The sequence below is a fragment of the Phocoena phocoena genome, chromosome X, assembly GCF_963924675.1.
Source record: "Phocoena phocoena chromosome X, mPhoPho1.1, whole genome shotgun sequence".
In the NCBI taxonomy this organism is placed as follows: domain Eukaryota; kingdom Metazoa; phylum Chordata; class Mammalia; order Artiodactyla; family Phocoenidae; genus Phocoena; species Phocoena phocoena.
In genome coordinates this window covers 84,718,731-84,744,968 of record NC_089240.1, presented here as the reverse complement: position 1 = coordinate 84,744,968, position 26,238 = coordinate 84,718,731, and the positions used below count along the sequence as shown (strand labels likewise).

The following is a 26,238-nucleotide window of genomic DNA, read 5'->3' as shown; positions in this document are numbered from 1 at the left end:
CTAAAAGGTGATGTGATAGTTCCTGTGATTTCACAGCAGATGTGGTTTTTTTGCCTTTTTTTTTTCTTTTTTATACATGGAGTCATTGAAAATTGAGAAGAAAATGCAAAAAGCCTGCATTTGTATAAAGGAAATAGATAATTGAGCTGTGGGCCATCATCGATGCTTTTGATCATTCTGGGATTAGAGGAATTCTTCATACTTGTAGAAAAAGACTGTGTCAAAAGATAAGAAGTACAAAAATGGATTTAAGTAAGATAATAACTTTCATTCTGAATTTCAACAGAACTCAAGGCCAAGTTTTTGTAATGACATTCTGAAGAGTCTTATAGCTGTGCTCTCTTTTTCTTCTACCTTCTTCCCTCTCTTCTTTTTTTTTTTTTTTTTTTTTTTTTTTTTTTTTTTTTTTTTTTTTTTAAAATTTATTTTATTTAATTAATTTATTTTTGGCTGCGTTGGGTCTTTGTTGCTGCGCACAGGCTTTCTCTAGTTGCGGCGAGTGGGGGCTACTCTTCGTTGCAGTGCGCAGGCTTCTCATTGCAGTGGCTTCTCTTAGTTGCAGAGCATGGTATCTAGAGCGCAGGCTCAGTAGTTGTGGCGCACAGGCTCAGTTGCTCCACAGCATGTGGGATCTTCCCGGACCAGGGCTTGAACCCATGTCCCTGGCATTAGTAAGCTGATTCCCAACCACTGCGCCACCGGGGAAGCCCCCCCTCTCTTCTTTATCATTTCTTACTTTCAACTAAAAAATTAAAGACCACTTACATGCTTTTGATACTGTGCTGGGTTCTGAACAGAGCAAAATGGGAGAGAGTATGGGCCCTTTTTAGAAAAGAACTTGCAGGTTAAACTCATATGTAAATGGTATGTGCGTTGTGATATATTAACTTATATAGGCATAGAATAAAGTAGAGAAGACTGAGGTTTCATGTTTAGGTAAAAGGAAAATGGGATTTTTAAATCTCTTCCAATTAGTGAGAGAAAACTCTGTAAAGGAGGTGGGATGACTGCACAAATAGAGCATGAAGCTAATGTACCTGAGATAAGCAAAGGGAGAGGGTAGGGTAGTAGGAAGTTAAAAGGGATGTGGGATGGTGGTTAAGGGTGGTTTGAGGAAGGACTATTTGATTGCAGGTGAGGCCCGATCTTTAATGTAGTAAGTACCTATTATGGACTTTCAGAGAAGGAAATGGCATTCATAAAATCTATAAGTGAAAAATCAACTTTGTGTAAAAGCATTTATTCTCGTTTCAGTCTGTAGCCGGGGAACTTCAGCAGGGAGGAGGTTGTAACAGCTGTGCAAAGAAATAACCTGTGGCCTGGACCAGAGCATAAATTGAGGGGTGGTTTAAGAGGACAAGCTGGAAGTATTTGGTGAGCGACTGGAGTGGAAGACAGGGATACATTAAGACTGGGAGGGAGGGAGACGCAAGAGGGAAGAGATATGGGAACATATGTATATGTATAACTGATTCACTTTGTTGTAAAGCAGAAACTAACACACCATTGTAAAGCAATTATACTCCAATAAAGATGTTTAAAAAAAAAAGATCAGAGGAAAAAAAAAAAAAACTACTGCAAGGTCTCTGGCCTGGGAGGTCGGAGCTCCTTTGGCATCATTCCTTGTGATGAGAGGCTGGCCTTAGGGAAGGGTGGTGGAAGGAACAGAGGAAACTCTAGCTTCAGTGGGGTTGGTCTGAGGGAAGTATAAGGCATGATATAAGGAGTCTATCTGCACATGCCTTGAATAAGGGGCAAAAGTCTATGATGGGAGAGCGATACCATACTTTCTTCTTGTCCAACCTGGCCTAGGCCTATATGAAGTGACAGACTCATGTGTTTGGGTTTGTTTGTTTGCTGTTTTGGTTTCTTTTTCCCTAAGTGTGAGATGATGTGATTTTTTTTTTTAGCATGTCCTTGTATTTTCTTTTGAAATTCATGGTCTACTTCATTAAGGGGATCCACATTTTCCCAGTGTGAGATTATGTGGAGGTCAAGGTATCGCATTTGAACAAGAAATGCTTCCTCAATTAATGTGAGTAGGAACCTTTAACCCTCACGTGTGACATGAAAACTTCTATAATTCTTGTGTGTGTGTTTGTGCACACACACATGTATATAGCATGCCATATACAACTGCAGTTAGTTGTGTATAAGTTTCTGTATATGGGCTTGTATACTTGGGCATCTTATTTTTCTTGGGCAATAAGGAGTATGCCTTCTACTTCATTTGTATCCCCTACAGAGTGTAGTATATATAGTACAATGTAGACTGCATCAAATTGAGTGTCTCAGGAACTTAAAATTATTGGTCAATCTTAAAAACGAAAAATTTATTTAAAAATGATAGAGAACATTGTAAAGTCATGCAACATCAAATTAATCTCCTATCTTTTACATTTTTCTATCTGAACTACAAATTAATGCCCATTATGATAAATGAAGTATTCCAACATTTTCATATGTCTTCTAAATCATGAGTAAAGAAAGAAAATATTTTCAGTGACGTTGCATTGTTAGATATATTTTATTGTGCTCTCATCCTGTGAAAATTGGTAATCTAAGTATGGCATGTATGTTAATTATGAGTTAATGACTGGCTAATCTTAACTCAGCCTTGGGCAAATCTGCTTCTATTTGCTTCCTCAACTGTTCAGTGGGGGAAAATGACTCCTGCACCACAGGCATCTTGAAGATTTTACTCTTTGAAAATGGAAAGTGCCAGACAGATATTTTCATGACGCAATAACTTTGAAGTTGAGCAATGAAGGGGCTACCTTCCAATGAAACTAGAAGGGGTGACAGATGGGTATAACAAGAATTTTGAAACTAGAACTGGCTGGGACTCCAAGTTTAACATTACCATCTAACCACTTCTTCTCCTCTCTGCTTTGCCCCTTTTCCTATTCCCAAGCAAAGTATCAGGTGATCAAAAACTAGGCCTTACCCTTCTTTTAAGAAAGTGCCATACCGCTAGTTTCTTGTGGTTTTGGAGGAAAAACAAAATCCCGTTTGTCCTATAATGCCTGTTTCTGTGAATGATATTTATGGGTCCCCATTTTCCAGGTTATTGCCTTGGAAAGTTATGTAACCAGACACTGATCTAAAAGAGAAGTCATACCTGAAGTTTACAAAATATTGAATTTGTCCAAAGTTGAGTTCTTGTTCACAGGAGGAGAGCCTGGGACACTTTTTGTTAGGTTAGCTTTCTCCTTTGCTGAGTCTAAGCACTTGGAATATTTTAGTGTTGGCCTGCTGTGACTCACTGCCTGTCCAGTGGCTTAAGAGATGCTTAAGCAAGTCCACAATATGTCTCTCACATAATTAGACACTGGGGTATGCACAAAAGGACACATTTTTTTTATGCATCAGTTATGGGGTCATTTTGTCATCAGCCCCTATTTCCACTTTCTCAATACAGCCTAGTAAAATACAGTATTTGAGAATCCTTATGCTTTGCCCTTTTCTACTCCCCAAACCTGATGAAATGCAAGTTTTTATTGTTGTCTTCCGTGTGAGATGGATCTGCTCCATTTCAGTTGTAGGGAATATTCTTAACAAACACTTACCCAGTGTGTTCAGCAGCAATCAGGCCATTAATGATGATGTAGAAGTTTATTAGAACATGAAGAGAAGAATTACCTACAAGTAATTCCGGAGTGCTGGCTACCAGGAGCCAAAAGCCTCATAGGCAGAAATTCATTGAATAGCATGCATTTATTATATGTTGGCTGCCAGAAGTTTAAGCACTTGAGCTCAGACTTGCTATTAAACCCTCCCCAGCATGCGGGCCACCCACCAGTTGCAAGGCATGATGACACGACAGATAACCCGCCCTCCTTGGTAGCAGTATGGATACGGGTAGTAACCTAGTAAAGGTTCACAGACGCGGCGGCAGTAGCGGTTGCCTCGACGGCAGTAAATACAACAATAACCTCTCTCATCCAGCATGGGGTCGAATTCTATTCCATTTTCAGTCTGAAAGAAGAAGAAGCCAGTGTTGGAAGGGGCAGGTTCACTAGGAAGAGGTCTGCCAAGCTGGGGAGGAGTATAAGACTGTAGGAGTTGGGGACTGGTGAGCAATTAAGTTCCTGAGCCTGATCTTGGAGATACATCAATGGATTAGATCAAGATTGATTTTATTTTTTTTAATTAACAAAATTTTAGAACAACTTTATTGAGGTATAGTTGATTTACAATGTTGTGTTAATTTTTGCTGTACAGCAAAGTGATTCAGTTATACATATATTCTTTTTCATATTCCTTTCCATTATTGTATATTACAGGAGATTGACAAGATTGATTTTGAACAAGTCTTCTAGGGATTCCAAGCTTCTTAAATATTTTTTTCTTAAAACAATGACCATTATCCTTTCAGTGACTTTGATCTGAGGGGTAGTGAGTTTCGTGAAGGCTCTTTGTTTTTCCCCTAACCAGAAAAACGTGAACAGAACTCACATAGTCATTGATTGGGAGTTCTTCCTCGCTTGCTGCTTGTCTGGTGTGACGGGTCTTCACCTTCACTTGAGGGACCACCCACTGCTCATTTTGTTCAATGCCTTTTTTTTCATTGGTAGGAAAGTGAAGGTCTTCACCATCCTCCTCAAAGTCTTGTAACTCTGAAACTAAGGTAATAAACACAAAGTTGTGACACAACTGCTTTCCTTGGGGAACTAGCATTTGGGGATAGAGATTTTCATTGTGTCTTCTCACTGCCATCATTTAGGCATGAATGAACCACTTTTCCAAGCTCCTGCAGCTGATATCTTATGGAGATCTTCTAAAAGAAATTTGACCATTCCCATGTACATAGACTTCTTTGCTCATTTGGCATCACTTACTGCTTTGCCTTATTAGCATATTAAATTAAAAACTGAGGGCAGGGGACTTTGGTGTCTCCCACAATGATTTTACCCACGGCAGATGCTCAGTAAATATTTTTTTGGTTGCCTGGTTTGATTCAGTGCCCTCTGTCCTCCTTCCTCATCCCTTCTCTTTCCTGTCTTAAAAAATTTTAAACTTGGTATTTAGAAATTATCTTAGATTTACAGAAGAGTTGCAAAGATAGTACAGAGTTTCTGTATACCTTTCACCCAATTTCCCCTAATGTTAGCATCTTACATAACCATGGTACAATGATCAAAACTAAGAAATTAGCATTGGTACAATACAATTAACTAAACTACAGACTTTATTCAGATTTCATCATGATTACCACTAACGTCCTTTAGGAGAAGAATGTTGAAGCAGAAGTTGTAGTAATTGCACTTAGTTGCTTTTTTTTTGCTGGTTGTGTCTCTGTTGCTGCGAGTGGGCTTTCTCTAGTTGTGGGGAGCGGGGGCTACTCTTCCTTGCAGTGCGTGGGCTTCTCATTGCGGTGGCTTCTCTTGTTGAGGAGCACGGGCTCTAGGCGCATGGGCTTCAGTAGTTGCAGCACTAGGGCTCAGTAGCTGTGGCTCGCGGGTTTAGTTGCTCTGTGGCATGTGGGATCTTCCCGGACCAGGGATCGAACCTGTGTCCCCTGCATTGTCAGGCGGATTCTTAACCACTGCACCACCAGTGAAGTCCCTAGTTGCCTTTTTTTAAGGCCAAAGAGTACCAATAGATGCCCGCATTGGTTAGAGCATTCTTTCTTGGGAAATGTAGTAATCTATGCTGTCCAGAATGAGGGAGGCCAAATTCTATACTAGGTGGGCAGAATAAGATGTCCAGGGACTTTGCCCTCTCTATGGGCTGACTGGAAGTTGAGAGCTGGAGTCTTTTACTCTGGACCTTTAGCACCCAATTACTTTTATACTGGTTCCTAAAATAGCCACAAAGAAATTTGTATTGCAGTGACTGTCCTATCATCCGAGGAGGATGCCACCATTTGACATAGAAAATCCTTCTTGAGACAACAGAGCATTGTTTTGGCTCTTCTCTCCTCTGTTCTTGGGTTGGGTACACAGTGGTTTGAGCCATAGTCTGGTAGCCCGACTGCAATGAATATAGATGTGCAAAGAGAGACAGATTAGCTTTTCACTATCACTACTCACATTAAGGTGGCGTTACCTTTGCTGGGATATTTAAAAGCCTGTCAGCATTAATTTATCTGATTTATAACTTGGCTGTGAAAAATTCCCTCCTCACTGGCAGTCAGCATATACAGTTTCATGTAAGAAGATATAAGCTGATCATTTGTTTTCCTAGAAGTGTAGTCTCTGAATGCTGGAAATGTTACTGACTTTGGAAGACAGAGGAGGAGGAGGAGAAGGAGGCCATACCTGCTATTAGAGTGGGATTGATCCAATACATGGTCACATTATCACAAATCTCCAGAATTTTGGAATTTTTGAGAAAGTCTCGGTTTTCAATAGGCTTTTCTGCTGGGACCCAAATCACTGACTGTTCAAAGAAAGTTGTGGTAATTTCTTCATTCTGAGAGAAGAAAGTAGTTCAGGGTGGGGATAGGCAGAGAAATTAATAAAATGAGTGAGACATTATGGGATCCTGGAAAATACCATATTTCGAGTCTGAATAATAATTCCAGTCCCAGAGCTCCCAGTGAAGTAGATGCCCTTGGGAGAGTTAACAAATGGTCCCTCCCTCTCCCATCTAACAGTAGGGCTGCTCACTGAAACAGGAGCCTTCTCGGCTACCATTTCCCTTAAAGTCAGGAAGGCTTTCCATCATTTTCTGGGCCTCCCACTGGGCCATGTATGTTTTAATTTGGGCTTCTGGAACCCTGAGTGATTTACATTTGTTTTCTTTCTTTTAAATGGATGTTGTGAGTGCCTGCCTTGTTTTAGGTTTATGACTAGGATTGCAAGCTGAATTTGATCTCAAGCTGAAAAACACTCCTATAATCCAAATTGGTGAAATCACTTAAGTAGCAACAGAACCTAATATTTTGGTTTTACAAGACTGTGTGTTAATGGTATAGTTGTAGTACCAAAGATACTTTGTTTCAAAGTCAGGTCTAACTTGTGACTTCACTGGCCTTACTACTATTTTACTCCTTTCATTCTAGGTGCTTAGAATTTGTCTCACAGAATGTTTTTTGTTTAGGCAGCCTCTCTTATATTGTCAAGAATGCCCCCTTCTCTTCTGTTTCTAGTGTTGGAAGTAGTTGTCTTGTGTACCTAGCTCTTAATCATTTGTCTCCTGGGCTTTGACATTTTTTTCCTCTACTTTTAATAAGGTTTTTCCTTTTCTCTTTTGTTTCTTTCTAGCTTTATGATTTCAGTGTTTTTATTCTTTGAAATATGGCTTTGTATAATTTTTCTCCTAGTCACTTAAAAGTCTCATCTTAGCTCCTTTGCCCTTGAGTCTGTAAAGACTTGGGATGCATTGAAAGGGACTGTATAAAATGAGGTTAGTACGTTGACTAGATTTGTTAGCAAAATCAGGGCTATTTATATACCTGCTCTGCATCTTTAACATGTACAAAGTATGGATACAGTGGTGAGGGAAGTGCAGAATAAGAGGGTTTTTGTCATTCAGGACCACAAATTTGTCTCATAAAAAAAATCTGTAGCCTGAATAAAAAAAATAGGATTTTCTTGAAGATAAAGCAAGATGAATACTTGTGGTATTTAGACAATCTGACAATATTAACTGAAGAATAAATTGGGCCAAAATGAGTTTAACTTTTTTTTTTTTTTTTGCCATGCCGCATGTGGGATCTTAGTCCCCCTGCAGTGGAAGCACAGAGTCTTAACCACTGGACTGCCACGGAAGTCCCAGCCTTTAACTTTTTCAGAAAAATAAATCTTGTTGTATCAGTTTGGGAAGTCATTGCTGGCTGGCCCTACTCTCTCAAATGCTTACATTATTTTCTGTAAAAAGCAGCATATGATATTGGGTATAATAGCTTTTTATCTTCTTGATTCTCCTTTCATCTTACTTTTGCCCCTAATATCCTGGAAGTTGTTCTGTTCCTCAGATGCATCCAAATTAGGCTTATTAAAAAAAATCTCCAAAACTTTTCACTTGCCATAGACCTTGGGAGCAGAGCATCGTCTTTGGGGGAAATCTTCTTTTTCTTAGAAATTCTAGGAACCAGGGTCTGTAACTTCTCTGGACATGAGGAGACTAATATCATGTCTGTGGGAGCCAGTGACAACCCTGAGACTTGGGTAATGGAAAGAAAAAAGTGATCCCCACACCACCTCACCCCCCAGAATAAGAAAAGTAAAAGAAAAAGATAAATGGGTAGATGAAAATTAACATGGAAAGAGCTGGGCAGGAGAAAAGTGAAAAAGAACCTGGGAGAGACAGAAGAAAATGAAAGAGGTATTTACAGTATATAGAGTGGCCACTGTGCCATTGGCATAATCTCAGTTTAGATTTGCCAGTTAAACACTAAAACAAATCAACCCAACCCAATATTTGTTTCTTCTGGCTACAGTGGAGGTAGGCTGTCATAGATAGCAGCATACCATAATTACAGTCAGGATATTCAGGGAACAATTAAGTCTCCTGGGCCTTACCGATGGCTGTATTTTAGGCAATAATCCTCCATCTCCCACTAGGCCTATAGCGGCCATTCAGCAATTGCATTGGTGTCCTAGGTCAGGGGTCCCCAACCCCTGGGCCTGTTAGGAACCTGGCTGCACAGCAGGAGGTGAGCGGGGGGCAAGCGAGTGAAGCTTCATCTGCTGCTCCCCATGGCTCCCATCGCTCGCATTACCGCCTGAACAATGCCCTGTCCCCAGTCCGTGGAAAAATTGTCTTCCATGAAACCGGTCCCTGGTGCCAAAAATGTTGCAGACCGCTGCCCTAGGTTACCTCACCATGGCCTGGGAGTGTGCTTTCAGAGAATTTGTATTATACTGTAGTTCTCACCTTCTTTACTTTTGTCTTTCCTAGTGATGTGTTAAAGGTGGATTATTCTATTAGCAGCCCAGCATAAAATGGTAAGGTGAATGAACTGAAATCTTTTTTCATTTAATTTTTTATTGAAGTATAGTTGATTTACAATGTTGTGTTCGTTTCAGGTATACAGCAAAGTGATTCAGTTATATTATATTATATATATATATATATATATATATATATATGTATATATATTTTTTCTTTTTCAGATTCTTTTTCCCTATAGGTTATTACAAGATATTGAGTAGAGTTCCCTGTGCTATACAGTAGGTCCTTGTTGGTCATCTATTTTATATATAGTAGTGTTGAATTAAAATCTTTAGAATAGGTGAATGTCACAGTGTGACAAAAGTGGCAAGGATCCAGGTGGCCTTGGGACTTTTTTTCAGGACTTTATCTTTGGCAGGATTGGTTTTGTTCCTCCGGCTCACCCCTTTTACCATAAATCTTTGGTTTGGAAGCAAATGTACATAATGGTTACCCGGGTATAAAAGTACAGCGTTGGACTTAAAAGCATGAACTTTAGGTTTGTTGAAAGGCCTGAGTTCAAGATCCCAATCTGCTCTGCACTAGCTGTGTAACCTTGGACAAGTCACTTTTTGGTCTGCATCTGAAAATGGGGATGATAATAGTACCTGTCTATAGGGTTGTTGTGAGAATCAAATGAGGGTAAAGCATTTAGTACAATGTCTGACACAGAGTTAGCCCCCAATAAATTATGGCTTTTACTATTACTATTATTTTTCTTACATACCTCATCTATTTCTTCCTCTGGTTCAGAAAATTCAGGAATCACTTTAATCTGAGTTTTGATGAAGCATTTTTGAAGACCTACAAAGTAAATGCCAGTGTATCCCTATAAAACAGACAAAAAATAAAACTTCCTGAAATAGCCACAATTAATGAGTTTCATGGTTTGTCAGGGGCCCAGGCTGGCAAAATTTGAATTCAAAGGGAAAGCTTTGTCTTATAAATTAAATGGAGGCTACAGGCTATTTTTAACTTGACTCAAATGTTCTAATATTTTAAATGGGAAGCTTTAGAGGGAAAATATCCAACTTACATTTTTAAAGTCATGTACTTCCAATGTTTCATCAGTGCCATTTCCACTTCTGAATATTTCAGTTCTGGTCACGGGATCAATTTCCATGTAAATCTTCTTCTTCTCTCCATTGCTGTAGAAAGTGTGCTCCATGTCATATGTCTGGGAGAACAGAGGAAAACAAGCTCTAAGATACTCAGTATGTCCCTTCATAAGACACTTTAATTGGGTAATATCTGGAGCACCTTCTTTTTCCAGAGCCTTTGCAGAGAGGTACCATCTCAGCAGCTTGCCGTTGGGAATTCTCTGAGACTCGAGATTAAAGTGAGGTGTTTCTTGGCACTGGAGCTGATATGGGGATCCCTTCAGAGCCAGTATTTTGTATTCAAGCCAAGTTGCTGAACTAATTACTAAGAATTCCTACAGTTTTCTTGGCAGCCTTGACTAAATAGCAAATGATATTTTGCAAGCAGCCTGTAAGGTGTTTTCCACTTGTGGTAAGCAGAGGAATCACCAAAAACCTATACTGCTTCTTTAAGCTACCACTTCCCTTTCTAAGTACTCAGTAGTCACCCACTCACGCGCTGTGAAATTCACTAGGGCTGAGAAAGAGATTTGAACAGATTTAGAATGCTTAGGCATTGCTCTTTATCTTATCCATCCAGGCATTTAATATTGTCTCAAGAGTCTTGGATCTGTACTTTTTAGACTCTGAAAACTCTGAAGACCATTCTCCTTGGTGAACATTAGATAATCGTCTTACCCTGACCTCAATGGCTTCCTTTTGTCCTTTAAGCTCCAGGAAACATTTACTGCCTTCCCCTAACCTTTTCTGTTATGGGCTAACCAAATTCATTCGGTTGATTCCTGATTTTTCTTTTCCAAACCCGATTCAGCTGACTTCGAGTTCTCCAGATTCTCCTGCATATAGAATTCAACAGCTGTGAATTGTAATATGCACTATGTAATATGGAGTCTCCCAAGAAGATCACCTTGGCAAAGCTGCATATCAGGTTGCTTTTGAGTGGTTGAAACAAAACCCCAGACTCTCTCCTACCCTCTAAAAAAGACAATTTTTCTAAGGGCCAAAAGGACCAGTCCCATAGAGTATCCCAGTCTATTAATAAGCCCATTACTTATAACTGAGGACATGTTTATAGCTAGAAGCAAATAAGTAACCTAAAGGAATTTGTTACCTGTCACAAACCAGGCCAGACCTGATGGTGCCATGTGGAAGTCTATCTTATCCCTGTTGTTAGGAGGCCTTTGGCTATCGAGTTTTTTCATTCTCATTTTTCCTTATGAAAAACATTTGGTAAACTAAAAACCTGAAAAAGCAAGTCATCTACAGGGTCATTGTTGCTTTCTAATGATACTGTTCCCAGTGGCAGTCTTGTATTGCTTGTGCTGGGTTGGGTTGTTTTTAAATGTCTGCCGGTATCTGTGACTGAATGTTAGTATAACCTGGTCAAATTTTCCCCACCTCAAGTCGAAAAACAAATTGGAACGGTTTGTAGAAGCAATATTACTTCAAGTGTGAAAAGTTGATGTAGTCGCTGAATAGGAAAACAAGAGACAATGTCATTTACCTTTTTGCTGCCCTACAGTGCCTTGGACATGGTTAGAGCTGAAGTATATATTGAACACCTTTTCCCCACCAATAGCAAATTCTCATCTTCCTAAAGAGAGGTTTTGAGCATTGGCAAGGTCTTTTAAGAGACCATATTTTTAAAGGGGAAGGAAAACAGTATTTAGAACTTTCCAGCAACTGCAGAGTTAACACAGCAAGTCTGGCCTGCTTTGTGACAGGTAGAAAATTCCTTTAGACTTGCTATTTGCTTCTAGTTATAAATTTGTCCTCAGTTCCAGCTCTGCAGCCAGCTTGAGAAACTTCTACCTATGGCAACAAATTGAGCTCTCAGTGGGCCTGACCTAAGTAGAGGAGAGAGGCATCTATTTCAGATCCAGCCTTGTCAGATCTCCCAACAGGGGGGAATTTCTTTAGAAATACTATCCATTGTTGAGACAAATGTCGACACCACTAGTCATTGGGGGTGGGGTGGGGTGTTTGTTTCATCAGTAGCACAACTGATGGATTATTGCACGGAAAAATGAGGTTAGAGACTAGGGGAAGTTGGAACACTGCCTACCTGGGCAAAAGGGAAAATACAGGCTGTATTTTCAATCATTGGTAGAAGACTATGGAACCATACTGGTGACATTTAGGATTTCAGTGTACTTCTGTGGAATGAGTTTTCCTGCACTGTTGGCAATGCACTTCACTTGGACACCTTGCTAGATGAAAACTATTGGAAACTGCCAAGCTCAGCAGATCTTGATTATTTTCAGCATTCTTTCAAAGAGGTGTTTTTTTTTTTTTTTTTTTGGTAGGGGAGGAGGGGTCCATTCTGATTGTATTCATTCACTAGCATGTTGCCTTTCTGGCTGTAATGGTAGTGGGCTCAGAATGACTTCATTTATATGTAAAATCTGGGTGGGGGGTAGGGAGCTATATATTCACTCAGATGGAATTCACTATCAAAGGTGCCCTTTTGGAACAGACTGTCCTTTGTCTAGGAAGATGATGCTGGTGGCCCACTTTGGACTGCTTAGGGATGGGTTTGAGCAAATCCAGACATACTGTCTCGTCCGGGTCCCTGTGGAGCACATTGCCTGGGTAATGGCTATGCAAGCTTCACTGGCCCATATGAAGACTGAACTCATGCCTTTGGCTTCAGAAGTACTTTTCTGTCTACTAAGCTCATTGGCTCAGGGGCTGAGGGTCTTTCTGGAGATGAGGGAATAAATGGTTTTGTCCACTCCAGGTGCAAACTAAAGCAGAGAAGGATGACCGGTCTGTGAGAAGTGTGAGTGGGCTCCCAGTAGTTCATCTCAGACTGTCTCCAACTCAGCTTTATTCCAGGAAGGACAGAGTATGATGAGAAGTACACTTCCACCAAACCGGCACATTAGGGCAAGTTAATCTTTGGTGCTTCTAGCTTCCCTTTTCTGTTCTTTTTATATCCTGCCCTCTTTGTACCTTCGTAGCCCTTCCTCCTCTTTCCATCTCCCTCTATTCCTCTGTCTCCTATCTAGACATCTAGGAATCTCATGGTGCTTCAGGTACCTTATATCAAAGAAGAAATCAATCTGACAACTGATCTCACACTAAGGTATTAGTGATGGGTGTTTGTCTGTTAAAAAAAATGAGTGCAATACTTAACTCAAAGGAATGAATTACTAATGGTGGTTTTTAAGCACAATGGCACCAGGAATAAGAGATATATTAAGGGCAAGGGCATCTTTGCAGCAGCACTCAAATGGGTTCCCAGTCCATCCACACATAAGGCTGGTCTCAACTATGAAGGTCCAGAACACTGGCGTTGGACAGGTAAACCAATGGGTGGAATATGACTCAGAAGTAAAACGAGATAGATACGTGGTGAACCCCAAGGAGTGAGGGATGTAAGAAGACCACACTGACAAAACGTGGAGAGAACACAAACTCATTTCTCTTCCCTGGTCAGGAATTCTTTCCTCAGTCCAGTTAAATTCTCCACTCAGGCAGCAAATGAGCCCTAACATCCTCCTTTCACAGTTTGCTGTGTTTTCTGGCCTCAATTTGTGACCATCTCTGAGATCAGAAAAGAAAGATTTTTATAAACAGTAAAGCTGCCTCTGACCTCAGTGTGATGGATCTGTTTCGGGGCAGGTAGCTTTAGCTTGTCCTGAAAGGGATTTGAGGATATTTGGCTTAGGTTTGTTTTTTGAAGCCTATGATTAATCTAGATGTTCTTCTCTCCACCTTCATTTCTTACTGTCTGTTTATGAGGTACACTCTCCAAAGGTGAAATACATGCTCAGAAGAGCTGGCTAGCAGGTGTTAGGCTGGAAGGAAAGGAAGGGAATGCATTGTATTATATTATTACCAACCTAGCCTGTGGGAATTAAAGGGCCTCTGGGTATTTCTTTAACCAACACAGAGCAGACACATTGTTTCTTATGCAAAGTTGGACTCCTGCATCTTCAGTCACCAGTTCTCAGTCCTGAAAAAGAACTGGCAGAGGCAGCACAGACATTCCTCTTTTTCAAAAAGAAAAAGAACCCATTTCTTTCATGTCGAACAGCAGTCCCCAACCTTTTTGGCACCAGGGACCGGTTTCGTGGAAGACAATTTTTCCACAGACCGGGGGTGGGGGGAGGATGGTCCAGGCGGTAATTCAACTCCTGCTGTACCACCCGGTGCCACAGACCAGTACCTGCTGGGGGTTGGGGAGCCCTGATCTAGATCCTCAAGCTGGCTTGGAAGTTTCTCCCTACCCACTACCCTCACCACTCCTTATTCTTAAATGCAGCTGAAGAATAGTGAAAAGACTCTCTAGACCAGGTTCTAGTCTTAGCCTCAACTCTGCCACTTACAAGCTGTGTGACTTTGGACAAGTCACCAAGTGTCTCTGGAGGCTCAGTTCCCATCTTTATCTCTCACCCATTGCCAAATGCAATGTTGAATAGTTGACAAAATCAATTTTTTAAAAAATTGAAATGTAGTTGATTTACAATGTTGTATTAGTTTCTGGTGTACAGCAAAGTGATTCAGTTATCCATATATATAATATATATAATAATATATATATATTCTTTTTCAGATTATTTTCCCTGATAAGTTATTATAAGATATTGAATATAGTTCCCTGTACTATGCAGTAGGTCCTTGTTGTTTATTTATTTTATATATAGTAGTTTGACCAAATCAATTCTGTTCAGATTTGGCTAACACCTGTCAGGTTGAACCGTTGGACTGCTACTACCTGTTGATTTCCTGGGCCGCTTTCCCTACAGTAGCCCCAATCCCACTCTCAGCCACTGAAGGACAGCTCCCTTTGAAGACCTAGGTTTTTTCTGGCTGGTACCAAGTAAGTTGCCCAGCAAATGCCTTAGGAGAATGAAGAGACTGAATACGAATGTGCCCCTAGTAGCCGGAGTCCTACTCTACATAATCGATGCTGCCCCTTGGCAGCTGAGACCAAGAGCTAACCCGTGACAGTGGCTGGACAAGGGTGGACTTTGCTCTTGAAATGGTTTGAGAGGAAAATAAAATGAAGTCTTTTTAAAAACGCTGACGTGGCACCATCTGGTGATGCTCAGTCCCCCTGCTAAAGAGGTTTCAGCTCCATCTCCGTCTCTTCCCTTGAGGGAATGAAGTGCTTCTCCAGACCCACATTTTACCTATCAAACTGCTGTGTAGGAAAGCCCAGGGAACTCGGGGAAGAAAGTTGTATCTTTGTGAAGAAAGATAAGTGAAGATAAGTGAAAAGATAAGTGAAGATAAGTGAAGAGAGTTGGTCTCTGGCCAACTTAAAGAAATAGGCACAGGAAAGCCCAATCCAGACTTAGCAAGAAAGTGCTTTTTCTGAGCAAAAGATTTTCAGCCTAGAGTGCTGTTGGGCTTGCAGTCTTGAGTAAAACTCTTTTAATGGTCATCTGCAGTTGAGGTGAGGGGGAGGCCAGATGGATGCCCACATATCCTACCCCTTCTCATCTCATCCTGGTAGTATGCAGAAGTTGAGGAGACATCCCCAGGAATCTGTGGATTGCTGTGTGGGCTTTAGGACTTAGCCTTTCAAAATAGCCCTAAAGTCACCAGGCGGTTCCTATATATGGCAGGAAGTGCAGCATTTCATTAATTTAGTTTATTATTCTTCTGCCTCATTCTACAAAGGATTGGAAGGGATAGGCTACAAGGTCTGTGTTACATCTATCAACTATTGGTTTAAAGGCTGGAATTTTTCTGACTTGTTTTCTCTATGTTGGATGAATTAGCTGGGGAGTTGATTTCTGATTGTTTCAGGTTTAATGTGTAATACAGGGAGCTTTAAGCAAGAATGTTTCCCTTGGGAATCTGCTTCAAAGATGTCTGGGCAGTCACTGCCTGAAAGTGAAGTCTTGTGATGCTCTCTCAAAATCTCTGGGACTGAATATGTCCTCTGCTTGGTTGAGAAAGCTGAATACAGAACTCGATGGACTGGCTTTCATTCAGCTCAAGTGGCTTCTGTATGTGGCTGTGGGTTGGGGATCTGTAGCCTGTAAGGGAGTGAAACAGCTCTCCCAAAGTTAGTCTTCCTTGTTTCATTTTATTTTCATCTCTCTCTCTCTCTCTCTCTCTCTCTCTCTCTCTCTCTCTCCCCCCGCCCCCGTTTTAGATCAAGAATCTGGATATTTTAGGGCTTCCCTGGTGGCGGAATGGTTGAGAGTCCACCTGCCAATGCAGGGGACGCAGATTCGTGCCCCGGTCCGGGAAGATCCCACATGCCGCAGAGCGGCTGGGCTAGTGAGCCATGGCCGCTGAGCCTGCGCGTCCGGAGCCTGTGCTCCGCAATGGGGGAGGCCACAACAGTGAGGGGCCTGCGTACCGAAAAAGAAAAAAAAGAGAGAATCTGGATATTTTGTCCCCACCAAGGTGGGAGGTAATAGAAGGAAGAGGGGGGAAATTACTGGCATGGAAATGTCAACACCAGATGTGGAATGTTAAATAAACACTTAATTATAAACAGATGTCAAAAGCAAACTAAAAAGGATGTGTGGCGGAGGCTAGAGGAGCAAATGCTAAGAACTTGGAGAAAGTCAAGGGATGCCAAACACATCACTGTCATCCATAAGCACAGCAGTATCACCGGTTCTCTCCACCAAGGGCCCCAAGAGTCCCCACAGGTCCCACAGGCTTGTAAAGGAAAGTCCAGAAGAGCCTGGGTTTTAATCTGCTAACTGCTGTTTCTTGCCAGGCCATACTCTTTAGGGGAGCCTCTTTAATTTGTGCAAGATGCCTGGATCCTTTTCCTCTGCAAATCTTCTTCCAAGACCAATCTGACTACTCTTCACTTCCCAGCAATCATAAGTCAGCTCTGAGGCAGGCTTATTGGCAGCCCTAGCCATTGGAAACAACAGATGTTCCCTGGGGCTTTTTGTCTGGGAACTAAAGGTAGTGGGCTTAGTGGAGCATCCACATCTCCAGCTGGTTCCTCAGTTTGCAATGGACCCAGCCTGGTCTTGTGGGGAAGGCCAGGACTTAAATATCAAAGGCAGTAAATTGTAACTCCCCATTGGAACAGAGAACAAACAACCTTTGTTTATGGTGGAAAAACTTGCCCCAGGAGACACCTATTTATCGTCTTTTACCAGATTACTTTGTAATGATTTTGTTCATTTCTGAGAATCCCTTTGCTAAAAATCACATCCTAAAACGGATTACTTCTTGAGAGATTTGGTTCTTGATAAACTTTATTTGGTAGCATACTTCACCTCTTCTGTGCATGCAGTGACTCATTTTTACATTTGGTTTGAGGAATCACAGGGTTGCTCCTTATAATGCATTAAAAAGTGAACTGGAGTGAGAATCAAAGACGATATAATACAGAAGCAGAGGTGACCATGGGCTCTGTTAGTGAGCTTGGCACCTTGCTAGATAAAAGCAAGGTCCCCACCTAGTCATTTATAGTTGCACCGAGACAAATAGCATTGTAAGTTTAGAAAAACACATAAACTTTTTCAAAATAGAATTTGCAATTCCAATGGCTAAAATAAAACTAGAAAAACCATCTGGCCCCTTGTTCAGGCAAACATGTATGGGTGGTCAGAAGGGCTAGCTACCTACTACACCCAGCTAAGAACATTATGGCCATGGAGGATGAAAGGGTTTATTCTCCTCTAACCCATCTGTAATTGTCAAGAGGATCCAAGATTCAATTTGTGGGACAGCATGTTACCTTGGGAATTAGCTAAGTAATAGCAGAATTGGATTGGTATGCATCTTGGCACTCTTAGTCATTTGCTGTTTCTTTCCTGATCTCAATTACTTTGCCCACCTTGCTAGTCTGAATATAGGTGGCTTCTCTAGAAAGATATGTGAACAGTAAGCAGTTCAGAAGCAGAAAGCAGTGGGAGAGATAAGAGAAAGGGCTAACTATAGGCATTGGATGATGCGTGAAATCCTTTCTGGAACAAGGTATAAATAAAAAAGCAAGTAAACAAAGTTTGCTATTCATTCTCCTTCTGACTTAAACTTGATAAGGTAGTCTCTAGTACTAAATGAAAGTGGGTATGGTAGCAGAGGTGAAGAATCCACAGGTGGCTATGCCTTACTTCTCTGTTTTCTTTTGGACACTTGTCCACTTGATTTTCTATTTTCTACACTTCCTCACCCCCTGCCTCTCCTTCCTCATTGATCCATATTCTTTCCTCTCTGCTCCTATCACTCCTTTGACTCCTAATGGTTCATACCAATCCATTATCTTCTTGCATTTTATCCTCCCTCCTGGATTTTTGCCTTTCCCTTCCTACGTCTGTTATCGAATAGAAATGAGCAACCCATGACAACAAATTAATAATAATGGTAGCAACAACAACATCCCACATGCAGAGAGAAAAATGTAGCAAAGCCAGAAAACCATCTTAACCGTTTATAGCTTGTACATTTATTAATTCTCTTTCAAATGGAAATTGTTGGCATGAAGGGACTATGATTTTCTTTGGGTCACATCTAAACTTAGCCACTGTGTGTGAGCCCGGGAGTAACAATAACACTAAGGTACACTAATATCAACTACAATGCAGCCAAGCTTCACCAAATAACCATAGTATCAGAAGCATGATATCTGTGATTAATGACTTGGTGTCACTTTTCTACCTTGTAGCAGTACTATTTCAGTGGGACACCAACGACTGTGGCTCGTGAGAAGCTGAAAAGCTCTAGATTTTTTGGTTCTCTTTTTTGAGTCACAAATAAACATGAATTCAGGTATGAGAATTGCTCCTTCTGAAAAGGAGTTTGCTGCCTGTCCTCACAGCAGATTCATTAAGTCAGAAACATAATCCCTGAAAATCCTTTGCTACCATTTCTCATGGTTTCTTCTTATGTGGTAGTATAATTACTTTTCCATCAGTTTCTGTCCAGATAATTGAAAGAAAGATGGAAAGTATTTTTTCTTACAGTAAAAATTTTGCTTCTGTGAGGAATCTTAACTCCTTATAAAACATAATAAAAGAATGGGTAATTCTACATCTTATCATTACTAACCAAAATGCAGAAAACATATTTTTCCTTTACCAAAATAATTAGGCAAAAAAGAGAGAGCAAGCCTTGACTGAGTTTTTCATACTACCAAAAAATATACACAAAAAGAACTTAATGACTTTCATTTTCAGAGTAATATATATGTCAATCACTAATTAAATTCAATCAAACTCAAAACAGAAACACTGGATAATAATGTTCATTTACTCACTTTTTTTGGTGTCTCAGGCCAGAACTGCTTGCCCCCACAAAACAGGACAATTAGAGTTAGGGCGAGGATACCAAACACCAGTCCACAAATCTTAAGTGATTTACATATCTTCTTGGATTTAGAAGCTTCTGCCTAAGCAAAGAACAGAGAGAATAAAACAATACACAATAGCCCTTAAAATTGCAAGCCATAATTCAAAGTCACTTGATTTCACTTTTTAATGTTCATACTGCAATATGATAAATCTGTGAAGCCATGCTTCTGCTCAAAAGGGAATAAAAATATGAATCAACTTACATTTAGAATGTGACAGTCCTCACAGTTCTCTGGAGGATTCCTTGCCATGGTCTCTCAGCACACAGCACTCTTTCCCTGCTTTGAGAGGACTAAGAGACCACTGCTGAGGTGGAGTTGCAAGTGAGTCGGCTAACAGATGCCAGAGGAGAAGCTGAATTTATATGGCTCAAATATGTCATACCAGAGCCTGAGGGAGCCCAGGGGGCTCCTGTGCTGCAATTTGTTACATAGATATACCCATATATGTATATAACTTCTGTGCACAGAATTCCATCCAGAATGGCAAAGACAGAAGGTTATAATGAAAACTATTGTCCTGGGGGTTGGTTTGGAAGGGGACCAAGCCTAGGACACATTGAAATTATTTTTCACTATGAACTTAAAATATCAGTGGCAACACACACTGCACACTCCAGAAATAAGCAAACAAAACAAAAAAAGAGGAATGAAGTTCTAATTTCAATTCCATTTGCTCTAACAAATATTTATTGCAGGCACTGTGCTTGGTGTAGGAGATTCAGGAATGAATAAGGTAGTGCCTTCTTCACTATGTTAAAGCTCTTTGAGGACCGAGATCAATAGGTAGTCAACTAATTATAATCAGAAACAAGATTTAAAAGGTTAATTATACGTTTTCTGTCTCTCTTCATTCTCTCTCTCTGTTTATTTTCCTTTCCTAGGCTCTCTTCCTCAATCTGTTCCTTAATGTTGATAATCCTTATGGTTCTATCTTTGATGATCTTCTCATTCTATATATACACTTCTTGGATGATCTCATCCACTCTCACAATTTAAAATATCACCTATATAACAATGATTTCCAAATCTGTATCTATAATTCCACTGTCTTTCGAATTTCAAAGCCATTTGAATATCTCTGCCTCGATGGACCTCAGGAATCTCAAAACTCAACATGTCCCACATCAAACCCTTCTTCTTTTCACAACCCCTTCCCCCAACCTACTTTCTTTCCCATGTTCTTAATCTTGCTTGGTGGCTGAATTAGTTTGCTAGGGCTTCCATAACACAACAGAAATTTATATTCTCACAGCTCTGGAGGCTAGAAGTCCAAGATCAGGGTTGGTTTCTTCTGAGGCCTCTCTCCTTGCCTTGTAGATGGCTTTCCTCATGTTCACATGGTATTCCCCTTCTATGCATGTATATGCCCTAATCTCCTCTTCTTATAAGGGCACCAGTCATATTGGATTAGGGCCTATCTGTACGACTTTATTTTTCCTTAATTACCCCTCTAATGGCCCTATCTCCAAATACGGTCACATTAAAAAATAATGGGCATTAGGACTTCAACATATGAATTTGGGTGGGTGGGAAGGGCACAATTCAGTCCGTAACAGTGGAACCATTACTCTCCCAGTCTCCAAAACCAGAAACCTGTGGTTTGTCCTAGACTCTCCTCTCTTTGTCACACTCCCTTATCCAATCAGTGACCAGGTAGTTTTGATTCTAAATTATTACATCTATCAAAGCCATTCTTTTCTCCCTATATTGACTTTTAAAGACTTAGTTTAGGTTGTCATCTTCTCTGATGAGTCTCAAGTCCATATCTCTAACCCAGGCTGCTCTTAGGGCTCCAGACCCATGGGTCTATCTAACCTGCTAGACATCCCCATTTGGATATCCTAGAGGTACCTCAAATACCACATGTTCCAAATGGAATTAATTATCTCTCCTTCCAAATATACTCTTCTTTCTACATTATCTCTCTCACTAAATGGCATGATGATCAGTTTCTAGAATAGAAACCTCCAAATGATCCTTGATTTCTTCTTCTCTTGCCTATTTAGGCCTCCATGCCTAATCAATTATTAAATCCAGTCAATTTTGCCTCTGAATTATCTTCCCAATCTTATTCTCTCTATCCTCAAGTTCCACTGTCTTAGTTGAGGTTCTCATAGTTACTTTTAGTGTTGCAATAGAGTCCTAACAGGTTTTCTTGCCTCCAATCCACTTCCTTCAAGATGATCTTTTCTAGGGCTCAAATCTGAGGATAATCTCTCCCCTGATTAAAATCCTCTGTGTCTATTCATTGTCTATTAAATCAAAGCTACTTATGGTGATCTCATAGGCACTTCATGGTCTTGACTCTGCCTAATCCCTCCAAGCCTTGATTTTGGACAATTTCCTCCATAGATGGAGCCAACTGGGTATCTTACCTGGGCAGAGTCATGGAGCATGTATGTGGGGCTTCATCCACATCCTAATATCTTGAAGAAAAATAATTTTCTAACTGTTGCTGACATGTTCATGCATGAAGTTGATTATGGAAGTTATAAAATATAAATCATGGTTCTATTTGTTCTACAATTCTTTGGCCAACCTTAAAAAAAGAAAAAGAAAGCTATGAGAGCAGTCTTATGAAGAAACCCATGTTTCTTGTGTTAGATGGTACCTCCTCAACAATGTTACACTATGCTTCCAATGCCTTCCTTACACCTTATGCTTTAGTGATTCTGAGAACCCTCTGCTATTTTACTCTACAGGGCATTTTCACATGCTATATTCTTTGCTTGTGTTTCCCTTCCTCCCCTTGTCTACCTGAAAATTCTCATTTAGCCTTCAAAATACTGCCTAGATATTAGCAGCTCCTGAAAGACTTCCCTGATCTCATCTCTGCCGTGTTTTTCTTCTGAGAAGACTTTGAGATCCTTTAAAACATGGCTCATTTGTTAAAAAGATTAAATTAAAATAGAGGTCAAATCAATATGCCATGGACGCATAGAAGGAGTGATTAAATCTGTTTCAGGAGAGCAGGGAAAATGGCAGAAAGCACTCAAAATTTCAGTAGATTGTTCATTTATTAGCAATCTATGTGGCAAGCACTTTTATAGGGGCTAGATATGTATTTAGTAGTGGAGAAGACCAGCACAGTCCCTGATATTATAGAGCTCAGAGTCTAGTTGGGGAGACAGAAGTTAAACTAAAAGGAAAAAATCTTGTAAATAAATAAAAAAATATAAATTATGAAACATCGTAAGAAGGAAATGTTTAAGGTGTTATGAAAGCACCTAAATTGGATTGGTGGGGGGAGTGGTCAGGGCAGTCCATGCTAAGGAGATGTCCCTTAAGCTCAGACCTAAATAATGAGTAGAAGTTAGCTGGTGTAGAGTGGGAAAAGATTATTCCAGGCAGAGGGACCAGCACGTGCAAATACCCTGAAGCAGAAAAGAGGTTGTGTTTGGAGAGTAAAAGGAAAGTCAGTGTGGTGATAATATAGTGAATGAGGAGGAGAGTTGCTTGAGATAAGGCTGAAGAGGTAGGCAGGGACCATATCATACAAGATTGTATCTATTAGGACTGTTTTGGGCTGCATGTAACAGAAACCAAGTTATGGTGATTTAACAAAATAAGAGGTTTATTTTTCTGACATAAAGGAGCCTCAGTGTCAGCAGTTCAGGACTCATACAAGTTTCAGGACCCAAGCATCCATCTTTTTGTTCTATGATCCTTTGAGCATGGCTTCCATCTTTATGCTTCCAAGATGGCTGTTTTACCTCCAGGCAGCAAAAGGAGAGAATGAAAAGGGCAAAAGACATGTGACAGCTAAGTCTGTCTCTTTCCATCAGGAAAGTAATAGTTTTCCTGGAAGCCCTATCCTGCAGATTTCCGCTTATCTATTAGTTAGAACTGGGTTGTATGGCTGCCCCTAGCTATAATGTAGTATGAGGAGGTTTTATTTTCAACTCAGCCTATTACTACTCCTAAAAGAATCCTGGTTTTATTATAGAAGGGGAAACATATTGGGTAGGTAGTTTGCAGTTTCTGCCACAAAGGGTGAGGGGTTTCTTAGTTTATTCTAAGAACAGAGGGAATTCATTGAAGGGTTTTAAGCAGGGGAGATACACAATTCCTTTTATGTTTATTAACATCTCTCTGGCTGTTGTGAGAAGGGTGAATTGTAAGGGAGCAAGAATTTTTAAAGGTTGACCAGTTAGAAGGTAATTGCAAGAGATTATGGTGGCTTGGAGTAAGGAAGTGGTAGTGGAGATGGAGAGAAGTAGACAGATTTCGGAGGTATACTTTAGAGATAGCATGTACTTGGTGATAAATTGGATACACAGGGTGAGAGAAAGGGAGGAATAAAAAAATGATTCATGTATTTCTGGTTTGTGCATTTGGGTGGAGAGTGGTGCTGTTCACTGGGATTAGGAAACATGGAAGACCAGTTTGGGGTGATGAGTTGAATTTGTTGAATTTGAGCTGTTTATGAAGCATACAAGAGGAGATGTCTTGTTGGCAGTTGAACCTATGTGTCTGGAACTCAGAAGACAGGCCCTGGAGTGGATATAGAGATTTGGGAGCCATTTGCCTGTGGATGGTATTCAAAGCTATGGGAGTTGATGATATGGTCTAGAGAATGAGTGCAGAATAGAAGGAGAAAAAAGCTCAAGACTGACAATTGGGGAATCTTCAAGAGTTATTTATTTAAAAATATACTTTTAGAATGGTTTTCACATTTTTATTAAAAAATACATACTTATTATAAAATAAGCAAGCAATATAGAGAAGTGAAAAAAAGAGGGAGAAAATACCTCCAAACCTGTACTAACCAGAAATAACCATTATTGTGCCTTAATTTCCTTATCTGAATAAAGGAGGATAAAAATAGTAACTATAAGATTGCTGTGATAACTTACTGAGGTAATCCATTTAAAGTGCTTACTTGCAATCTTGCAGATATTAACAGTTCATAAACATTAATTACTAAGATTAATGAACATTATTCTGGACATCACTTTTATTATAAAGGATTGAGAAATGGATAGATATAAAATTTTAATAGAAATAGTATACATGCTCTTTTAAAAAGTATGAAATTGGGCTTCCCTGGTGGCGCAGTGGTTGAGAGTCCGCCTGCCGATGCAGGGGACGCAGGTTCGTGCCCCGGTCTGGGAAGATCCCACATGCCGCAGAGCGGTTAGGCCCGTGAGCCATGGCTGCTGAGCCTGCGCGTCCGGAGCCTGTGCTCCGCAGCGGGAGAGGCCACAACAGTGAGAGGCCCGTGTACCGCAAAAAAAAAAGTATGAAATTGAACAAAAGAAAAATAAATCAAAGTGAAAGTAAAGAAGTTGATAAACTTCAGATAAATGCTTCTCCCCCCTCAAGAAACAGTAGTCTCTGAAAGGCTATTTTAAAGTTAAAATCAAAGATTTGGAAAATATAAAGAGGTTATAGTTATTATATTTTTATCTCCATGTTTTAATTTTTGATAGTGTTAGACTGATTCCGTGGGTAGTTGGTTAAGAACCTGGGTTCTGAAGACAGCCTGCTTGGATTAAGATCAGTTCTGCCACTTACTAGCTATAAGGTGGGCAAATTATTTAATCTCTATGTGCCTCATTTTTAGAATGGGGATTAAAAAGTGCCTACTTCATTGGGTTGTGAGGAATAAAAGAGGAGTTAATACATATAAAATACTTGACACAGTGCCTGGTACATAATAAACTATTATTATAAATATGAGGAAATGAGTTATCATTATGAAATATGGTGAAATGCACTTCCCCTCACAACTCATGATTTTTGTTAGCTATATTATTATTTTTACCTTCTCATAGTTTATAACATTTACATTCTGTTCTCCACCTAGAATTCTCTAAGTTGTTTGGTCTTGCTTCTCTGTGTAAATGAATTCAGTGCTTACCACTACTCCTTTTATCACAGCTACTTTATTCCTGAGTTCTTTGTTTTGATATATCTCTTAGTTGTTTAGATTTTATCAGCTACTAGTTCTTTTTTTTTAAGCAGCCCTCATGAGTGTTGCATTTCTTGAATTTTGGCATGTTTGAGAATATCTGTCTGTTGAAGGGCAAACAGATAGGATAGAAAATTCTTGCACACTTTTGTTCCTTCAGGAGTTTGTCGATATTGCTCCATTGTCTATGGCATTGTGGGTTACACTGGTCTTTTCACCATGGTCTCTTCCATTCATCCTTTATCTGGATGGATTTCATTGTAGAAATTCCAGTATTAGAAGTTAACTGATAGAGGAGGACACTGAGGTATCAGAAAAGCCAAGAGAACTGTAGGTTTAACAAAGATGGCAGTGGTGAACTCTGTAAAAAGCCTCTGCAAGGTCAAAAGGCTGTTAAAAATAGGGTTTGGGTGGGTGGGGGGAGTGTGGAAGAGAATCTTGGGCTGCAAGAATAATGTGAGCAAAGTCATATAGGTGTATAATCCAGCTTTGCAAGGTTATAGGGAGGGGAAGGGTACTCAGGGCAGGCTTCCAGGAGAAAGTAACAAAGAAATCAAGACTTGCCAGATGAATAGCCAGGCGAAGATGTCGACAGAGACAGTGTTCCAGGCAGAGGGAAATCATGGACAAAACCTTGAAAATGTGAAAGAGGGTGGAATGTTTGAGCAACTGAAAGAATTGTAGTGTGGAAGGAGTGTTTAAAATTTTTTCCATTACAAAGAGGTACATCCTCACTGGCAAATAATCTATCAAAAGTAGAAAGTAAAAAAATCAAAGTTTTTCTCCACCTCTGCAAGTCCTCAGAATTAACCATGAACACTTTAATGCGCATTATTTTATATCCCTACTCTTCAAGTGAAAATTCACACTCACATATACATGTATGTGTGTATGTGTACAGTATTAATAATCGTAAAAATATATCATCTTACAAAAACATTCATGTTTGTCTGCTACTTGATTTTGCCACTTAGAAATATATCACAGATATCCTTCCTTGTCAATACAAGAACTCTATTAATAGCTGAATAATATTCCATATACAAAGAAAT

The 26,238-nt window shown here is 40.1% G+C and overlaps 1 protein-coding gene across 1 annotated transcript; it reads right to left on the bottom strand.

The window, feature by feature from the left end:
• Positions 1-3,599: 3,599 nt before the first annotated feature.
• On the bottom strand, positions 3,600-19,563 carry TNMD (tenomodulin). Its single transcript, XM_065900772.1, has 7 exons — positions 19,474-19,563; positions 19,177-19,308; positions 9,920-10,060; positions 9,611-9,712; positions 6,264-6,417; positions 4,459-4,625; positions 3,600-3,978 (listed from the first exon to the last, which is right to left on the bottom strand). The coding sequence occupies exons 1-7, from the start codon at positions 19,519-19,521 to the stop codon at positions 3,769-3,771; spliced, it is 954 nt and encodes a 317-aa protein (XP_065756844.1). The 5' UTR covers positions 19,522-19,563; the 3' UTR covers positions 3,600-3,768.
• Between the last annotated feature and the right edge of the window lie 6,675 nt (positions 19,564-26,238).

What these genes read in the sequence shown, in the direction of transcription:
- TNMD (XM_065900772.1), bottom strand. Translation starts at nt 19,521, where the DNA reads ATGGCAAGGAATCCTCCAGAGAACTGTGAGGACTGTCACATTCTAAAT. An exon ending in AAGTACATGACTTTAAAAAT is followed by an intron (nt 9,713 to 9,919) that starts GTAAGTTGGATA and finishes TCTGTTTTATAG; the next exon opens with GGATACACTGGCATTTACTT. An exon ending in CAGAGGAAGAAATAGATGAG is followed by an intron (nt 6,418 to 9,610) that starts GTATGTAAGAAA and finishes TTCTTCTCTCAG; the next exon opens with AATGAAGAAATTACCACAAC.